Consider the following 17580-nt stretch of genomic DNA (forward strand, 5'->3'; position numbering starts at 1 on the left):
AAACTTTGGCTTGTTTGTAGCCCAAGAACAAAAAGATGATTCTCCTGTTAATAATTGCCAAATGTAGCAAAAACTGACATGCATGTTTGTGTTGTGTGGATTTGTGCGTATATGTGTTCAGGCGTAAAAGGTGCCTAGATTTGATTTACTCTGATACTACTGGAGGGTATTGGGGTGGGGAAATTAAAATATTCAGAAAAGCCTGATGATTGCCTAATTAAAGCCCATCCCTTTTTCATCTGTATTGGTAATACCCATTAAAAAGGGACAGAGCTTCAATTTTGAAATCACAGCGTGATGCTTTGACCTAATAGTAATTATTTTAAAAAATTTAAATGTGATATAGCAGATCCTATAACTCATAATTAATGATATATTGAAACCTAATTCTAACATTTTAGATTTCTTTATGTATTTTTTCCTTTTATTATTTTTGTCTTTATACTTTCTCTAAAATTTCTAATTAAGAGAATAGAATAGAATTCTTTATTGGCCAAGTGTGATTGGACATACAAGGAATTTGTCTTGGTGCATATGCTCTCAGTGTACATAAAAGAAAAAAGACATTTGTCAAGAATCATGTGGTACAACACTTAATGATTGTCATAGGGGTCAAATAAGCAATGAAAAACAATATTAATAAAAATCTTAAGGATACAAGCCACAAGTTACAGTCATACAGTCTTAAGTTGGAGGAAAAGGATGATAGGAACGATGAGAAAAAAACTAGTAGAAATAGAAGTGCAGATTTAGTAAAAGGTTTGACAGTGTTGAGGGAATTTTTGTTTAGTAGAATGATGGCGTTTGGGAAAAAACTGTTCCTGTGTCTAGTTGTCTTGGTGTGCAGTGCTCTGTAGTAACGTTTTGAGGGTAGGAGTTGAAACAGTTTGTGTCCAGGATGCGAGGGGTCAGTATGCCCATGTTTCACCATCACTCCGCAGTCTGCATTGGCTGCCGATCAATTTCCGGTCACAATTCAAAGTGTTGGTTATGACCTTTAAAGCCCTTCATGGCACTGGACCAGGATATCTCCGGCCTTCTGCCGCACGAATCCCAGCGACCGATTAGGTCCCACAGAGTGGGCCTTCTCCGGGTCCCATCAACTAAACAATGTCGGTTGGCGGGCCCCAGGGGAAGAGCCTTCTCTGTGGCGGCCCCGGCTCTCTGGAACCAACTCCCCCCAGAGATTAGAACTGCCCCTACTCTCCCTGCCTTCCGTAAACTCCTTAAAACCCACCTTTGTCGTCAGGCATGTGGGAACTGAAACACCTCCCCCGGGCATGTACAATTTATGCATGGTATGTTTGTGTGTGTGTTTGTTAGCAAAATGGGGTTCTTTTTTAAATATTTTAAAGTTATTTGGATTTGTTATGAATTGTTGTGTCTTGTTGTGAGCTGCCCCGAGTCTGTGGAGAGGGGCGGCATACAAATCTAAATAACAAACAAACAAACAAATAAATATTTTCACCGCCCTCTTTTTGACTCATGTAGTATAAAACAAAGAAAATACATTCTATTCATTCCCATTAGCCTCTATATCTGAAAACCCCAATGGTTCACAACCTTTGTAATGCCGTGACCCCTTAATATAGTTCCTCATGTTGTGGTGACCCCCAACCATAAGTCTAGCGCCAATTCTCTCAACAGAGCTTTAAACTGATTGGCAGGAAGGTCAAAGGGACACCCCCACTGTAAATGAGTGATTGGTTGGATTGTAAAAATATCTTCCAGGGCACCAGAATAGAAGCTTTAGTTCCTAACACGATGGGAACAGCTTTTCCCATGGTCTTAATCGACCTCTGTCAAATGGTCGTTCAGCCCCCAAAGGGATCCCGACCCCCAGGCTGAGAACCAGTGACATATACAAATATAGAGACATTCCTTTTTAAACTGATTTCCCCCCATGTCTGTGACCCCCACCCCAATTATTCCAGGGGGAATCTGTTGAAAGTCGTATAATGATGAGAAGGACAAGATGAAAATATAAGCATCGTACGAGCATAAGCATCCTTTTTCTCTTATTTTCTAAAACTGCTCCTCTTCCATAGTGGATTTCTGGAGAATAAGATTACTGTCAGCAGAATCCAAGCTTCTGGCTTGAAAAAAGGGTTTCAGAATTATAGAATTGCCTCTCTTGTAAGTACACACACAATTTTTTCAGGCAGAAAGCAGGCTATGGAGTGACCACAAACTAGTTTTTGCAGTGTCTTGAGGTCTGACAGTTAAAATGTAGCTTCACATTTGACCATTAAATTAAACACACCCTCAATTACAAAGAGCAACTTTGAACTGAAAAAGCAACTATTAATAGAACCAGCTGTGTTCACTTTAAAAAAAGAGATCCAGAAAATAGCAACAGTGCTAAATGATAAAGAATAGAGAAAAACAGAGTCAGAAGTACAGGACTTGGCTGAGAGTTTTGTGGCCTCTTTGTAGTTTTGTTTTTAAGCTGGTTTGTAGTTTGAAGGGTACTTGGTGGCGGTTTTCTTGAAGACATTTCTTTACCCAAACTAGATAAGATCATCGGTGTACTGATGATGTTACCGAGTTTTGGTCGTGAAACATCTGCAAGAAAACAACCAAGCTCAGAGAGCACCAAGGACCCCTCCTCATTTCAACCCTGACCCTTAAATGTTATCCTTTATTTATTTGCACAACTTAGCTCAGGAATGTTCAGTTTCTATATGTTGCATCAGACACAAGATCTTGATGCATCATCCGGGGTCAAATTTCATTTTGTTTCATCACAAAATAGTTGACTACTGTATTTGGAGAAGCAAATGCTCTTAACATATGATTTGTGTTTGTCTTCTTTTAATACGCTACAGATAGATTGAGTCCAAAAGCCTTTTGAATTGTAAGATGATCCATTAAGAAGCTCACAGTTTGAGCAATAATAATAATATTTAATAGATTTGTATGCCACCCCTCTCCAAAAACTCGGGGTGGCTCACAACAATAATAAAAAACAATGTTATAGCAAAACAAATCTAATATTTAAAAAGAAGCATATATAACCCTATCATATTTAAAACCAAACAGCACAGACATACCAAACATAAAATATAAAAAGCCTGGAGGAAGGTGTCTCAACTCCCCTATACCTGGTGATATAGGTGGGTCTTGAGTAGTTTACGAAAGACAAGGAGGGTGGGGGCAGTTCTAATCTCTGGGGGGAGTTGATTCCAGAGGGCTGGGGCCGCCACAGAGAAGACTCTTCCCCTAGGGCCCGTCAAACGACATTGTTTAGTCGACGGGACCCGGAGAAGGTCAACTCTGTGGGACCTTATCGATCGCTGGGATTCGTGCGGTAGCAGGCGGTTCCGGAGGTACTCTGGTTCAATGCCATGTAGGGCTTTAAAGGTCATAGACAACACTTTGAATTGTGACCGGAAACTGATCGGCAGCCAATGCAGGCCATGGTGTGTTGTAGAAACGTGGGCGAATCTGGGAAGCCCCACGATGGCTCTCGTGGCTGCGTTCTGCATGATCTGAAGTTTCCGAACACTTTTCAAAGGTAGCCCCATGTAGAGAGCGTTGCAGTAATCGAACCTCGAGGAGTATGGACAATGAGAACCTTTTGACAATCTGATGTCCCAAGTTGTGTCCTTCCTTTAATCAGGAAGTACAGTACATAGACATTCAGGTCCTCAACATAAGAACTGTTGTGGTTGGCTCTGGCCCAGCTTCTGCCCCAAGGAATGTGGAGGTGGATGCAGGGGAAACATAAACATGTCAGAGGCCTGTTTTATTGCCGACAGAGTCAGGTAGTGAAGTTTCCTCGGAAGAAGAAGAAGGTGTGGGTGACTTGGAAGAAGGGAGTTTGGCAGACAGCCCAGGAGAAGATCAATCATCCTTATCATCCCTGGATTCTGAACAAGAACTTATGACACAGCCACACATGCGTATAGTAATGCATCAAAGAGAACAACTGAAGGATTATTACAGGAGATAAGTGAGGCCACCTGTGGATGGGTGGGACTGCTGTAATTAGTGCTACACATAAAAGAGCAGCCTGATGGTTTAGCCTCATGGCAGTTTATCTGATTCATAGTTTCGTCAAGATCATGGTTTTTGCTGTTCAAGATTGTGTATGGACTTTCTGGACTTTAGAATTGGACTCAATTTCCCAGTTATTGGGTGAGAAATTGGATTGCATTTAACCTGTGCCTTGTGTGTACCAGAAAATCCCTTTGACATTTAAAAAGGGAGCTGTTTCTGTTTTTCTGTTGATAAAGCCTTTGGGGTTTTCCTTCTATCGTGTGGTGTGTGTGTTTCTGGACTAATTACCCTGTAATTACGGGCGGTTGGGACACGCCGGCAGAACAAAGAACATAAGAAGAGCCATGCTGAATCAGGCCAAATCCCATCGAGTCCAGCATTCTGTCACACAGTGGCCCACCAATTGTCCATGGGGATCTTGAGTAGAAAGAGAAGGCAAAACCCTCCCTTTCCCTTGACCCCCAACAAATGGTACTCAAGGGAATCCTGCCTGCCTCAACCAACATAGAGGCGGCACATGGACATCCGTTTAGGGAGTGTCCTCTTGTCTTAGTATTGTGTTATACAGTAGTCCCTCACCTATCGCTGGTGTTACGTTCCAGACCTGGCCGCAATAGGTGAAATCCGCGATGTGGAATTTATTGACTGATAGTACTTATTTAAGTATTTATATTGTAATTGTTTGGTAAGTTTTCATTGTTTTAAGTGTTTATAAACCCTTCCCACACAGTATTTATTTTAGATACAGTATTTAAATACAGTATTTACAATTTTAGATATATATATATATATATTTTAAAAACCTGCCGATCGAGTTCGGCGGGCTGTTTAAATCTGCCGATCGACTTCCTCAGAAACCCGCGATGAAGTGAAGCCGCAGTAGGTGAAGCGCGGTATAGCGAGGGACTACTGTAGAGAAGAATTTTTCTCTACCTTTTCTATCCCATGCATGATTTTATACACTTCAATCAAGTCACCCCTTAAACGCCGTCTTTCAAGGCTGAAGAGACCAAGGTGTTGCAACCTGGTTTCATAAGGGAGGTGCTCCATTTCCTTGATCATACTTGTTGCCATTTTTTGCACCTTTTCCAGTTCCATTATATTCTTCATGAGGTGCCGTGACCAGAACTGTACACAGTACTCCAAGTGTGGTCTCACCATCGATTTGTACAGAGGCAATACAACACTTACTGACTTATTTTCGATTCCCTTCTTAATCATGCCAAGCATGGAATTTGCTTTTTTTACTGCTGCTGCGCACTGGGTTGACATCTTCATTGAGCTGTCCACCAAAATCCCAAGATCCCTTTCTTGGGTTGTCTCAGAAAGCTTGGTCAGTTGGTAGGTATAATTGGGGTTCTTTGCCCCGATATGCATAACTTTGCACTTGTTTAGGTTAAAATGCATTTGCCACTTTGTTGCCCAATCACTCAATTTCGAGAGATCCTTGTGGAGGTCCCGACAATCAGTTTTACTTTTCACTGCCCGAAACAATTTAGTGTCATCAGCAAACTTTGCTTCACTATTTACTTCTACATCCAGATTGTTAATTAAAAAGTAAAGATCCCAAAACTGAACCTGAATGGACTACTACAATGTCTTTTTTTGTGGGGTTGAGACTGGAATTTTCTGCCCTACATTGGTCATAAAGTGAGTCTTTATATGACTGGATTTGATTTTATAACCATTTTTACCATGGTTATTAAGCGAATCACATGGTTGTTAACCAAATCATATGGCTACATTTAAGAAAATCTGACTTCCCCAATTTACTTTGTTGGAAGCTGGCTAGGAAAGTTGCTAATTGTAATCATGTGACTGCAAGATGCTGGAACCATCATGAATGCAAGCCAGTTGCCAATCACCTGTATTACAATCCCATTCCCTTTTAACCCATGATAAACGGTCATAATTAACTTTTTCCGAATATGTCATGACTTCAAACTACTGTTATTCAAATGGTCATAAGTTGAGGGTTATTCGAGGTTAATTTCTTGTATGTATAACACGTTTTTCTAATATAATACAGAGATCCCCCGATTATCGCGAGGGTTCCGTTCCAAGACCCCTCGCGATAATCGATTTCTCGCGATGTAGTGGTGTGGAAGTAAAAACACCATCTGCGCATGCGCGCCCCTTTTTCCATGGCCGCACATGCGCAGATGGTGGAGTTTGCGTGTGGGCGGCGGGGAAGACCCGGGGAAGACCCAGGGAAGGTTCCTTCGGCCGCCCAACGGCTGATCTGCTCCGCAGCGCGGCAGCAGCGAGGAGCCGAAGATGGGGTTTCCCCGTTGCCCAGGCAATGGGGAAACCCCATCTTCGGCTCCTCGCTGCTGCTGCGCTGCGGAGCAGATCAGCCGTTGGGCGGCCGAAGGAACCTTCCCTGGGTCTTCCCGCCGCCCAGGCAAAGGGGAAACCCCAAGATCGCTTGCCGCTTGCCCGTTCGCCCGCCCGCCCGGGTGCTCGCTTGCCGCTCGAGAGCAAGAGGGGGAGAGATAGAGAAAGAGAGAGAAGGAAAGAAAGAGATGAGAGAGGGAGGAAGAGAGTGTGAGAGAGGAAGAAGCAAGATAGAGAAAGAGAGAAAGAAAGATGAGAAAGGAAGGGAGTGACGTCATCGGGTGGAAAAATCGCGATATAGCGTTTTGCAATGATCGAGATCGCGAAACTCGGGGGATCACTGTAATGCTAATAGGGTCTCTAGCTTGATTTCTGAAAAATGGCTGTCTTCTTTCATTCAAAATGGGCTTCACAGGTATATAGGAAATTTCATTGGATCTTTTTAAGGGGATGTTTGTGATGCATCGGTATATGTGTATGAAAGACAACACAAATTACTGTCAAAACAAATGCTGCAATATAATGCAGAACTAGGGTTACCAGGACAATAGAACAGTTTACACCAGGCTTCTAAAAACTCATTTTATTTTATTTATTTTATTTTATTTATTTTATTTTTATGCCGCTCTTCTCCTTAGACTCAGGGCGGCTTACAACATGTTAGCAATAGCACTTTTTAACAGAGCTAGGCTAAAAACTCATGGCCCGCGGGCTAGATGCGCTATGTGCTGGCCACGCCCAGTTAGCGAAGGGGGGAAAAGTTTCAATATGTCAGTTGCTGCCACCATGATGATGCGGGTTTGACACCCCTGGTTTAGACCATCTTCAGCAAGAGAAGATAGAAGGGGAATCTGACTTAGGATGATCTCGGGCCAGAATATCTCTGGGACCGCCTTCTGCCGCACAAATCCCAGTGACCGGTTAGGTCCCAGAGTTGGCCTTTTCCGGGTCCCGTCGACTAAACAATGTCGTCTGGCGGTACCCAGGGGAAGAGCCTTCTCTGTGGCGGCCCCGACCCTCTGGAACAAGCTCCCCCCGGAGATTAGAACTGCCCCCACCCTCCTTGTCTTTTGTAAACTTCTTAAAACCCATGTGCCGCCAGGCATGGGGGAACTGAGACTTCTCCCCTGGCCTATAAGGTTTATGAATGGTATGTTTGAGTATGTGTTTTCTTTTAATAAGGGTTTTTAAAATGACTTTTAATTATTAGATTTGTCATATATTGTCATCTACGGAGAGGGGCGGCATACAAATCTAATAAATTGAATTGAATTGAATGTCCCTGTCACCTCACAGAAAACTCAGTTACACTTGACTGATGGGATTTGATGTAGGTGAATGGGCAATAAGGCATCTTAGCATTCAACAATTCTATTATTCAGGAGGAGGAAATAATCCCAACAGGTCTTTGGACAATTATCCAAATAATTTTCAAACCTGCCCTACTATAGCAAAGAGGATATTTCAGTTAATGCACTGTGCTCACCAATTTCAAAAGATTCACTGGAATATATGCAAAGTCTATGAGTTTATCAAGCTACTCTTAAAAAGGCAAACTTCTCCAATACAGAAAATTGCTTGTGACTTATTCAGAGAGGCCATCTAATACTTCTTCCTTTCCTCCCAAATCTGTTTTATCTGTTGCTAAGTTTACTGGGTGAGAGCGGGAGGCCTTGCGTGGAAAGCCACTACTGATCTGTAGTGGCTATTGACAGGAAGAGCTAATTTAACTCTTAGAGATTAATTAAAAAGACCTTGAAGAAATAAGCATTAAGTGAAGAGTACTGTAGCAGAAAATGAGGACTCGTTAACTCTAAACTGCGCTGATATTTTTTGTTCTATCTTATATTATTTTGTTTCCCTATGTTTATATCTAATTATTCCTCCAGGGATTCAAGGCAGGATACATTTTTTCCCTTCTCAATTATACCTCCTAACAATTGTGTCAGGTAGACTGGGTAATGTGTTTGACGTATTTGTGTTACAAAAATCCTGATTGCGTAATGCTGTATTCCTATTAACCTAGCAGTTTGTGTAATGGCTTCAGGGAGGAACTCCAATTATATTGAAAATGAAGTAGAGTAGATCAAATTCAGGATAAGGCTGCCCTCTGCAGGAACATTCTTTTCCATTTAAATGTGCTGCCCAGAAACAGGGACCTCATTGACTTTAAAATTTAATGGAATCGGGGAAGTCATCAATCTTTCCTTCACCCAGCTACTTTCAGACTGATGGACAAATATACACATATACCAACAGATTAGAGGAATACTCATGGAATCCCCTTGCTCAGGGCTCACAGAAGAGAATGTAATGCAGCATCTAGAAACTAGAGCACTCCCACATATACAGCCAAAAGTATTTATTTGTTATGTAGATGATAACTAGACAAACCACATCAAATTATCTACAGTATCTTCAAAGGAATAAAATTAACAAGGGAAGACTAAAATGGTAATACTCTACCCTTCCTGGAGTTATTAACCTTCTTCTCTGGCAATATTGTACTTTTAACTAGAGCATACAAAACATTTGCTAGACCAATTCTCGAATACAGCTCATCTGTCTGGAACCCGCACTGCATACCAGACCTTAATATAATTGAGAATGTCCAGAGATATTTCACGAGAAGAGTCTTCCACCTCTCTGTTCGAAACAGAATACCTTATGCTGTCAGACTTGAAATTTTGGGCTTAGACAATTTAGAACTATGTCGTCTTGGGTTTGATCTAGGTATAGCACATAAAATTATCTGCTACAATGTCCTACCCGTCAATGACTATTTCAGCTTCAACTGCAACAATATATGAGCACACAATAGATACAAACTTAAGGTAAACCGCTCAAAACTCGAAAATACAACAGAGTGGTCAATGCCTGGAATACATTACCAGACTCTGTGCTTTCTTCCCCAAATTCCCAAAACTTTACCCTTTGACTGTCTACTGGTGACCTCTCCCCATTCCGAAGAGATCTGTAATGGGCATTCATAAGCCCACCAACATGCCTACTGTCCCTGTCCTAATGTCCCCTTTTATTCGTATCCATTTCATGTATCCATGTTTATATTTTTACTGTTATCTTATATATGCTTGACAAAAACAAATAAATAAAAGGAAAATGACAGTAAATTGAAAATCCAGGTCTGTAGAGAAACAACACACACTAAACCAATGTTCCATTACTAAAGTAACAACCCAATTTCCCACAAGATTGATGTGCATATTTAAACATTTTCAGTTTCTATCTGGAACACGCCATCTGTGCTCGGGCTTTATCTTATAAAGAGATTTGTTCTGACTCACTTGAGGGAATTAAACCAGGCATTCAGAAAACTGTTTTCCTAAGCAGATTAACGGACAAATCAAAACAGCTACATCAATTCCCAAGGATGAACTATTAAAAGCCAAACAACAGAAATACAACACCACTGCTTGTTTATCTACAGTTTACTGCTCAAGCTACTTAAACCCATTAATAAGTTACAATCTATATATGATAATCATTGTACCTTCTCAGGGACTGAGTGGTAGACCCATACCTGCATTTGTACACCTTTCAATCTGGTAGTTTTGTATAAGCAACGAAAACAACAGGATGATGCCAACATGGGAACTAGTCTCTGCCATAAAACCATATATTTACCATAGTTTGTCTCCTCACCTGCCCCACTAACACCATGGGAGGCCTTAATAAACACACCCACCCACAAAATTAGAGGCATCTATGCAAGTAATACAACCACAGGTTTAGTGACTGTGATTACAACGTGGCACTGAAAAAAGTGATACATGACCAGTTATTGTATTATCTGTATTATTTTATTATTAAGAGTGCAATTATATAGAACATTCTATAATCTAAGTAATACTGTATCTTCAATAAACAAAAATGAATTAAGCAGCTGATAACAACAAAATAATTTTAGTTCTAAATACCATGAATATGCTTTAATTATTGTAGAATTACAGAAAAAAATGGCAGGGGTTGATTAGTTCAGACATTTTGTGTACTACTGGTGTGTTATAAATCTTTAAATTGCAATCCATTTCTAAATTTTCAGTGTTACAGAAAAACAACAACATATTATTGGATAATATAACATATTATGAATCGAAAAAATAATATTTAAACAAGAATTACATTTAGGATACATTAGGTCAATACAATACAGCAAATTATGATGCAATTATTTTTTTTCAGAAGAGGAAAATATACAATAAGAAAACCCTTGTATAATATTTTAATTGTTAGATTTAAATAAAACACTCAAATGTTATCAGCTTAAATGTTGTACAACTACTGTAAAATGAAGTCATCTTCCATCTAATTTTATGCATACTTGTATCTTTCACAAAGAAGAATTAAAATATTACTTCAGAAAAACTTTTGGCTATTAATGATGCTCATTACTAGAAATACTTTGCAAGATGACCAGATACTGAGATGAGCATAAACATAGTATAGGCCAAGTCAACGCATGTTTACTTTGAAGCAAATGCCAGTGGGGTTTACTCAATGTGCGTTTGCACTGAAACAACATTATGAATATGGTTTGTATCTAGCAATTATGCTTTTCAGAATTTTTGAACTATAGTGTCTTCTTGTCAGTTTCAACTAGTCTATTGTATTTTAATTGCATAATTCAGCTTCTCATACAAGTTTTAGGATAATACCATTTCCCCCCAGAATAAGACATCCCCTGATAATCAGGCTTTTGAGTGCATGGCAATAAGCCCAAGCCCTTATTCCAGAGTTCAAAAAAATATAAAACAGGGTCTTATTTTAAGGGAACACTGTACTGCTTCAGGTTTGCATAAATTTGACCATAACAGCAGCTGGATAAAAGCAGAATTGTCAGAATCTTCTCTGAAATATATTGTACCTGAATAACCTCAGACACCATAACAGATTTTTTTAATATTAAACTAATGCTCTAGTCAAAGAATAATATTTTATTTCATGTCTTTTCTTTCTTTTCAGTTTTATTATTCTTTTGTTGGAGCTAACAAATGCAAAGATCTTTATCAACGTAACATTTCACTAAAACCATTTTCCTAGGGTAACTTGGTTCTATCAGCAATAAGAAGTGAAGCCTCTGGGCAGGTGTAACCACATTAGCAGGTTTATGAGGCAAAGTGCTCACTTTATACTGGGACGGCAGTAAGATCTACATAGAACATCCTTGGTGCACCCTATATGATGCCAAGCAATGAACAGATGATTTTCATACAGATGTGGATACTGCAGAAAGCAAGCCAACATCAGCCAATATGTTTGCTACAAACCCAACGTAGCTGTCGGTCCATAGTGAGATCTGTTAATTCATCTATAGATCTCCAAGTGCATTGGCAGGCATAGGCCCGTGATCCCTTCTTCATTAGCATCTTTGTTTTCAACTTGCTGAATTCAGGCATGTTATTCCTAAGAATTAAGAGCATTTTATTTTAACTGAGATTCTGCATGTTTTAAAGTATCATTGCTTAGAATAAAAGAGCCACTGAGTAGAAGTACTTTCATTCATACGAAGTGTGTGAATCTCCAGTTCTGTCAACTTCTGAATTTGATCCTGTTTGAATCCAGTTGATTCCAGAATCATTGCTACTGTTCAGAAATAGCACTACTTAAATGTGTGTTTATGCATGCAAAGAAACTGCAGTGGGGGACCTACTCTTTCTTTGCAAAGCAGAAAGATCTCTTGATGCTATAGAACAGCAACTTACAACAACCTTACGTAGTCTGACCAACAGTCTCATTACTTAGATGAAGAACAAAATTCCTCCCTTCTTCTTTCAATGGGAAACCATTGATATAAAATCAATATTTCAGACCAGATATTCTGAATGTGCAAACATTCTTTTATCAGGTCCTGTATATTAAAAACAGTAACCCCATGCCATTGTACATATATAACTCTAACACTATATTATAGGAATAATTTCCCCATATGTTTGATTGAATCATTACCAGATATCCATAGAAAATCTCACTACTTGACTTCATGGAATTTAGTCCCTAGTACTGTAAATGTGTTTAGGACTGCAAATAGGCAAAACCAAACATGACATGACATTAGAACCATATTAAAATAATGTTCATTTATCTTGCCCACAAGGAAGAAGGGGAAATACCTAGGCTAAAATATATAAATAATAATAATTTGGCATAATCATTACCTACCAATAAAATTCCAGTGGGAATAAAACTAGAACCCCTGATAATATTGTCTACAATACTTACCTAAAAAAGAGGTAATCACATGATTTGTCCCATTGATAATCATTATAATGCAAAACACGGAAGTCACATGCAGTGCAACGTAACTGATCACAAGTTCTATTGAAAGAAAGAAAACAAAATGTCACTGGTTTATTTAAAAAGAATATGAAGCCTCCATTACAGTAGTTTGAAATATTGAACAATTCTTTTTTCAGTTAACTTTTCCTTTTTTCATTGATTAATCAATTTAATAAAGACATTGTACAGATTTGGACTGGAAGTAGCTTAGTCTTTTGGGACAAGTACAACCTCTTTCTGTGAAGTATTTATATAGCTATTGAAGTCAGCTGGTTCTCCAATAATTATGATTTAGATGCTCCAAAACTACGTATACGCTCTTTCTGAAGGAGAATGATCCCATTAAAAATATTTAAACTTCCGATTCCAAAACTCAGGAACTACCCATAAGCAAAGTCATCATCTTGTCAGGATTCAGTCTCAGTTCAAAGGCACACATTTACCACACACCATATCTATAGATATTGGTTCAGGATGTGCACAGCCTGTCCTGATTCAGATGTAGCGATAAGTACGGTATTATCCACACATTGGTGATATTCAGCTTGAAACCCCACAACGCCTCCAGAGAGGCACCATCGCTCTATATTTTCTGGAAGATGTAACAAAATCTATTCCTTTCTCACATTCTGTTGGGAGATGATACATGAATCTACCCCAAAACCAGATTCTGAGACAGCGAAGCCTGAGGATAATTGGTCTCTTTCACTGACCTACATTGCAGACACCATTGTCTGGTCATTTGTTATTGTGTGATAGTTGACAAAAGCCTTTAGACTTTATCACAAGATGGTCTAGCCGTTGACATTACAGTAAGTAAAATCTCTCTAATATCGAGGCTGTTATCTTCTCAAGTTGAGGCAAAAGCTAAATTGAGGGTGTTTCCATTATATACATGGGAATAACATTGTGTAGAATAGAATAAAATAGAATTCTTTATTGGCCAAGGGTGATTGCACACACAAGGAATTTGTCTTTGGTGCATATGCTCTCAGTGTACACAAAAGAAAAAGATATATTTGTGAAGAATCATGAGATACAACACTTAATGATTGTCATAGGGATCAAATAAGCAATGAGGAAACAATCAATATTAATAAAAATCTTAAGGATACAAGCAACAAGTGACAGTGATGCAGTCATAAGTGGGAGGAAATGGATGATAGGAATGATGGGGGAAAAACTAGTAGTAATAGTAGTGCAGACTTAATAAATAGTTTGACAGTGTGGAGGGAATTATTTGTTTAGCAGAGTGATGTGCCAGATCCATAATCATCATGAAGGCCACAACATTCTAAAAAAGCCCAGCTAAAGCAGCCTTTGGGAAAAAGTTCTGGAATTTTCCAGTGTTGCAATGCTAACGTCTGTCCAGCCCTGCTCTAGATCACATTAGATGGTTAATGTGCAAACTCAATAGAAACAGAACCTAGATTCCTTCATGTTGTGAGATAGAATTAACGTGATTGGAAGTATTTAAAAAAGATATCATACCTCTGTGAAATATTTGTTCCAATGCCGTGTGGTGCGGTGCTTCCACCAAGGTATACTGGGCAACATCTACCAAAATTAAAATTAGAAGTGTTTAAAAACTATAGTCACATCATAAACACTTTATTTCTTAGGCTTTATTATCGTAGTAAATAGGGCAATACCAATAACTTGGTAGAATGATAAAGCACAGCAAATCAGAATAGGTTTATGTTTATTTATGAAAAGCAAAAAAGTGCCCATTAATCACCCAATAATAAACAGAAGATTAAATTATGAAATTAAACTACGGTAGTTATAAAATATCAAGCACAGCTGAAATAATAAATTATGCGAACACTTAGAAAACTTTCAGAGATGGCGAGCTGGATCCAGATTAGATTGATAAATAAGGTGATGTGATTTTTGCTGGTTCACATGTTTGGAACTATTGTCTGGAAAAATCTGATAGAGCCACTTTTACTGCTTTCAGTTTATGCCCCAAACTCATATTTTCTATAGAATCTAACCAACCTTAGGGGTGATCAGACTCTTAACTTATATGAACTTCTGGGAATGTTCTAGATATATTTATCAGAATAAGGTATAATTATTATTTACAATTAAGCTCAAGCACAATATTATGAAAATTAGAATTGAACTAATTCATAATACTATTCCGGTCAAAATCTCTTTTGTTATTTCCCCCTTTCACTGTATACATTTAACTGTATAATTTCAGAAGTTGAGTCATTTTGTTGTTCTCATTATTCCAACAAGTAGAAATCAGCGTTGGTTTGTTTAAAAAAACCAAATTATAGATACACTTAGATCATTCAAAGATCTACCAATAGTTCTTGATCTGTGTGTCATCTGGTTACCCAGTTGACAGCTGAAAGAAAAAGCATGTCTGCTGGCACATTTCTTCTGCTCACTTTTTTCCTTAAATGTCTATGATGCTCTTAATTTGAAAAATACGAACAGAAGGCTGGGGTGCTCTAAGCCTGTGATGGCAAACCTATGGCAACGTGCCAGAAGTGGCACGCAGAGCCCTCTCTGTGAGCATGTGCACCGTCGCCAGCTGCTCCTCTGAGCTCACTTGCGTGCATGCAAAAACTAGGGGGCCGTCACGTCTTTGGGTGAAGAGCAGCTTGCTGTCCCGTGCATGCGCACCAGCCAGCTGCTCTCTTTCAGGTTCTAGTGCTCTGGCACATGCATACGCGCATACGCACGTGTTCCAGTTTTGGTACTTGGTGCTGAAAAGATTAAGCCATCACTGCTATAAGCCAATATAAGCCACTCTGCTAAAAAAATAATTCCCTCAACTTTCTCAAACTTTTTACTAAGTCTGCACTTCTATTACTACTAGTTTTTTTCTCATCATTCCTATCACTCATTTCCTCCCACTTATGACTGCATCACTGTAACTTGTTGCTTGTATCCTTAAATTTTTTATTAATATTGATTGTTTCCTCATTGCTTATTTGATCCCTATGACAATCATTAAGTGTTGTGCCTCATGATTCTTGACAAATTATATTTTTCTTTTATGTGCACTAAGAGCATATGCACCAAAGACAAATTCCTTGTGTTTGCAATCACCCTTGGCCAATAAATAATTCTATTCTATTCTATTGTACCCTTGGCTTGTACTTTCACAATGTCTCTAGGCTCCACACAAAAACTAGGCATTCTTAGAAAATAAAAAATATGAGTGGCTGCAGTCTAATCCTTTGCCTTCTGCTATATGGACATTGTAAGGATGGATGCAGCCACAATTGCAACTATTTTGTGAAAGTATCTGTAACAGCCAGGTAAAGCCAGGTACAGTGGTACATCTACTTAAAAAATTAATTCGTTCCGTGAACAGGTTCTTAAGTAGAAACGTTCTTAAGTAGAAGCAATTTTTCCCATAGGAATCAATGTAAAAGCAAATAATGTGTGCAAACCCATTAGGAAAGAAATAAAAACTCGGAATTTGGGTGGGAGGAGGAGGAGGAAGAAGAGGAGGAGGATAGGAAGAAGGTGAAGTGAGGGGAATAAAAAAAAATCAAAAACTTTAAGACTTAAAAAAAAAAGAGGAACCGTGAGGCGTGAGGAGCACATACCTCCCATACACCCGGCGCGAGGCTGCCTCCCATACACTGCTTCCCATACATTTGCTGCTGCTGCTGCTACCTGCTGCCTCTTCCTTCCCATGCTGAAGGGCTCCCCTCTCTTCTTGCTCACTCGCTTTGTAGCCGGCACCTTTTCTTCACTCTGGTGTCTCCTTGGCTGCCCAGAACACAGGGAGCATTTCTTTTCTCTGGGCACTGGCAGAGGTTTATTCCCTGTCCAACTGCCCAGAGAAAGGAAAATGCTTTGTTCGCTCTGGACTGCGAAAGCCTCCTTAAGTGCCACCAAAAGGCTCCTCTGGCAGCCCAGATGGCCAGGATTAAAAGGGGAATGGCAGGAAACTGTCTTTGGAGAGGGGCGGCATACAAATCTAATAAATAATAATAATAATAATAATAAAAACTGGCCGGGCCTTTGTGACGCTCTCAAATTTCCTGGGAATTATTTCCGGGCTCAGGTTCATAAGTAGAAAATGGTTCTTAAGTAGAGGCAAAAAAATCTTGAACACTCGGTTCTTATCTAGGAAAGTTCTTAAGTAGAGGTACCACTGTATATTTTATAGTGGAGATTCCACCACTCATAATAAAATTTATTTCCACATATAAGGTTATCATCAGTCCATCCATCCCCCAAGACATTTAATTTGTCACCCTTTTCTCCTGATTTTTATTTTTATTCAACATGCGTATGGGAAGATGGAGTGATTGCAATTTAGATTATATACAGCTGAAATAAACACGTTTTCAGTTTTAATTTCCCTTCACATATTCTGTTGTTTTGCTTATTCCGTTTTGAAGGCTCATGCACACAACTGTTGCAAAAGAGATGCAACAATAATGGATGGAATCTAAGCGTAACTAATTCTGGATCCAATCCCACATCTCTTTCTTGACTGACTGCCCATGCCCCATGCAATGAAATTTAAGTTAACCATTTACTAAACATTATTTAGTTGTAAATCTTACTTACTTCTTACCATAGGTTTGAATGGAAGTATTATTATTTTCAGATGCTGAGTTGAATAATCTTGGAGTTTGTTTCTAGGAAAAACAAAGAGAACAAAGGACCAGTTAACCAATTGCATAATTATAGGGAACAGGTGAACGGTTAGGGAAACAATATCACACCAAAGTCCCTGCTGACTGTGATTGACCAATGTGTTTTTCTTTTCTCAGTGATTTACTTACTGTGAAATTTCTGATATAAGTACTTTCATCTATATCCTTAATTATTTCATCAATGTCCTCTTCTTCACTGGCTCCTTTTGTCAATATTTTGGTAAATCTAAAGAAGAAAATGGAATAGAAGCATTACTTGGTTAATAATAGCTGCTCCGAGTCCTCGGAGAAGGGCGGCATACAA

At 39.1% G+C, this 17580-nt stretch overlaps 1 protein-coding gene across 1 annotated transcript in view; it reads right to left on the reverse strand.

Annotated features, from left to right (window-relative positions):
• Positions 1-10141: 10141 nt before the first annotated feature.
• CFAP418 (cilia and flagella associated protein 418) overlaps positions 10142-17580 on the reverse strand; it is an 8936-nt gene continuing 1497 nt past the window's right edge. The window contains exons 2-6 of the mRNA XM_070749225.1: positions 17406-17502; positions 17188-17258; positions 14128-14193; positions 12580-12675; positions 10142-11763 (exon numbers count right to left, since the gene is read on the reverse strand). Of these exons, the coding sequence (XP_070605326.1) occupies positions 11604-11763; positions 12580-12675; positions 14128-14193; positions 17188-17258; positions 17406-17502 (490 nt within the window). The 3' untranslated portion in view covers positions 10142-11603. The remainder of the gene's footprint in view (positions 11764-12579; positions 12676-14127; positions 14194-17187; positions 17259-17405; positions 17503-17580) is intronic.

The sequence above is a fragment of the Erythrolamprus reginae genome, chromosome 3 (genome assembly GCF_031021105.1).
Source record: "Erythrolamprus reginae isolate rEryReg1 chromosome 3, rEryReg1.hap1, whole genome shotgun sequence".
NCBI classification, from domain to species: Eukaryota; Metazoa; Chordata; class Lepidosauria; order Squamata; family Dipsadidae; genus Erythrolamprus; species Erythrolamprus reginae.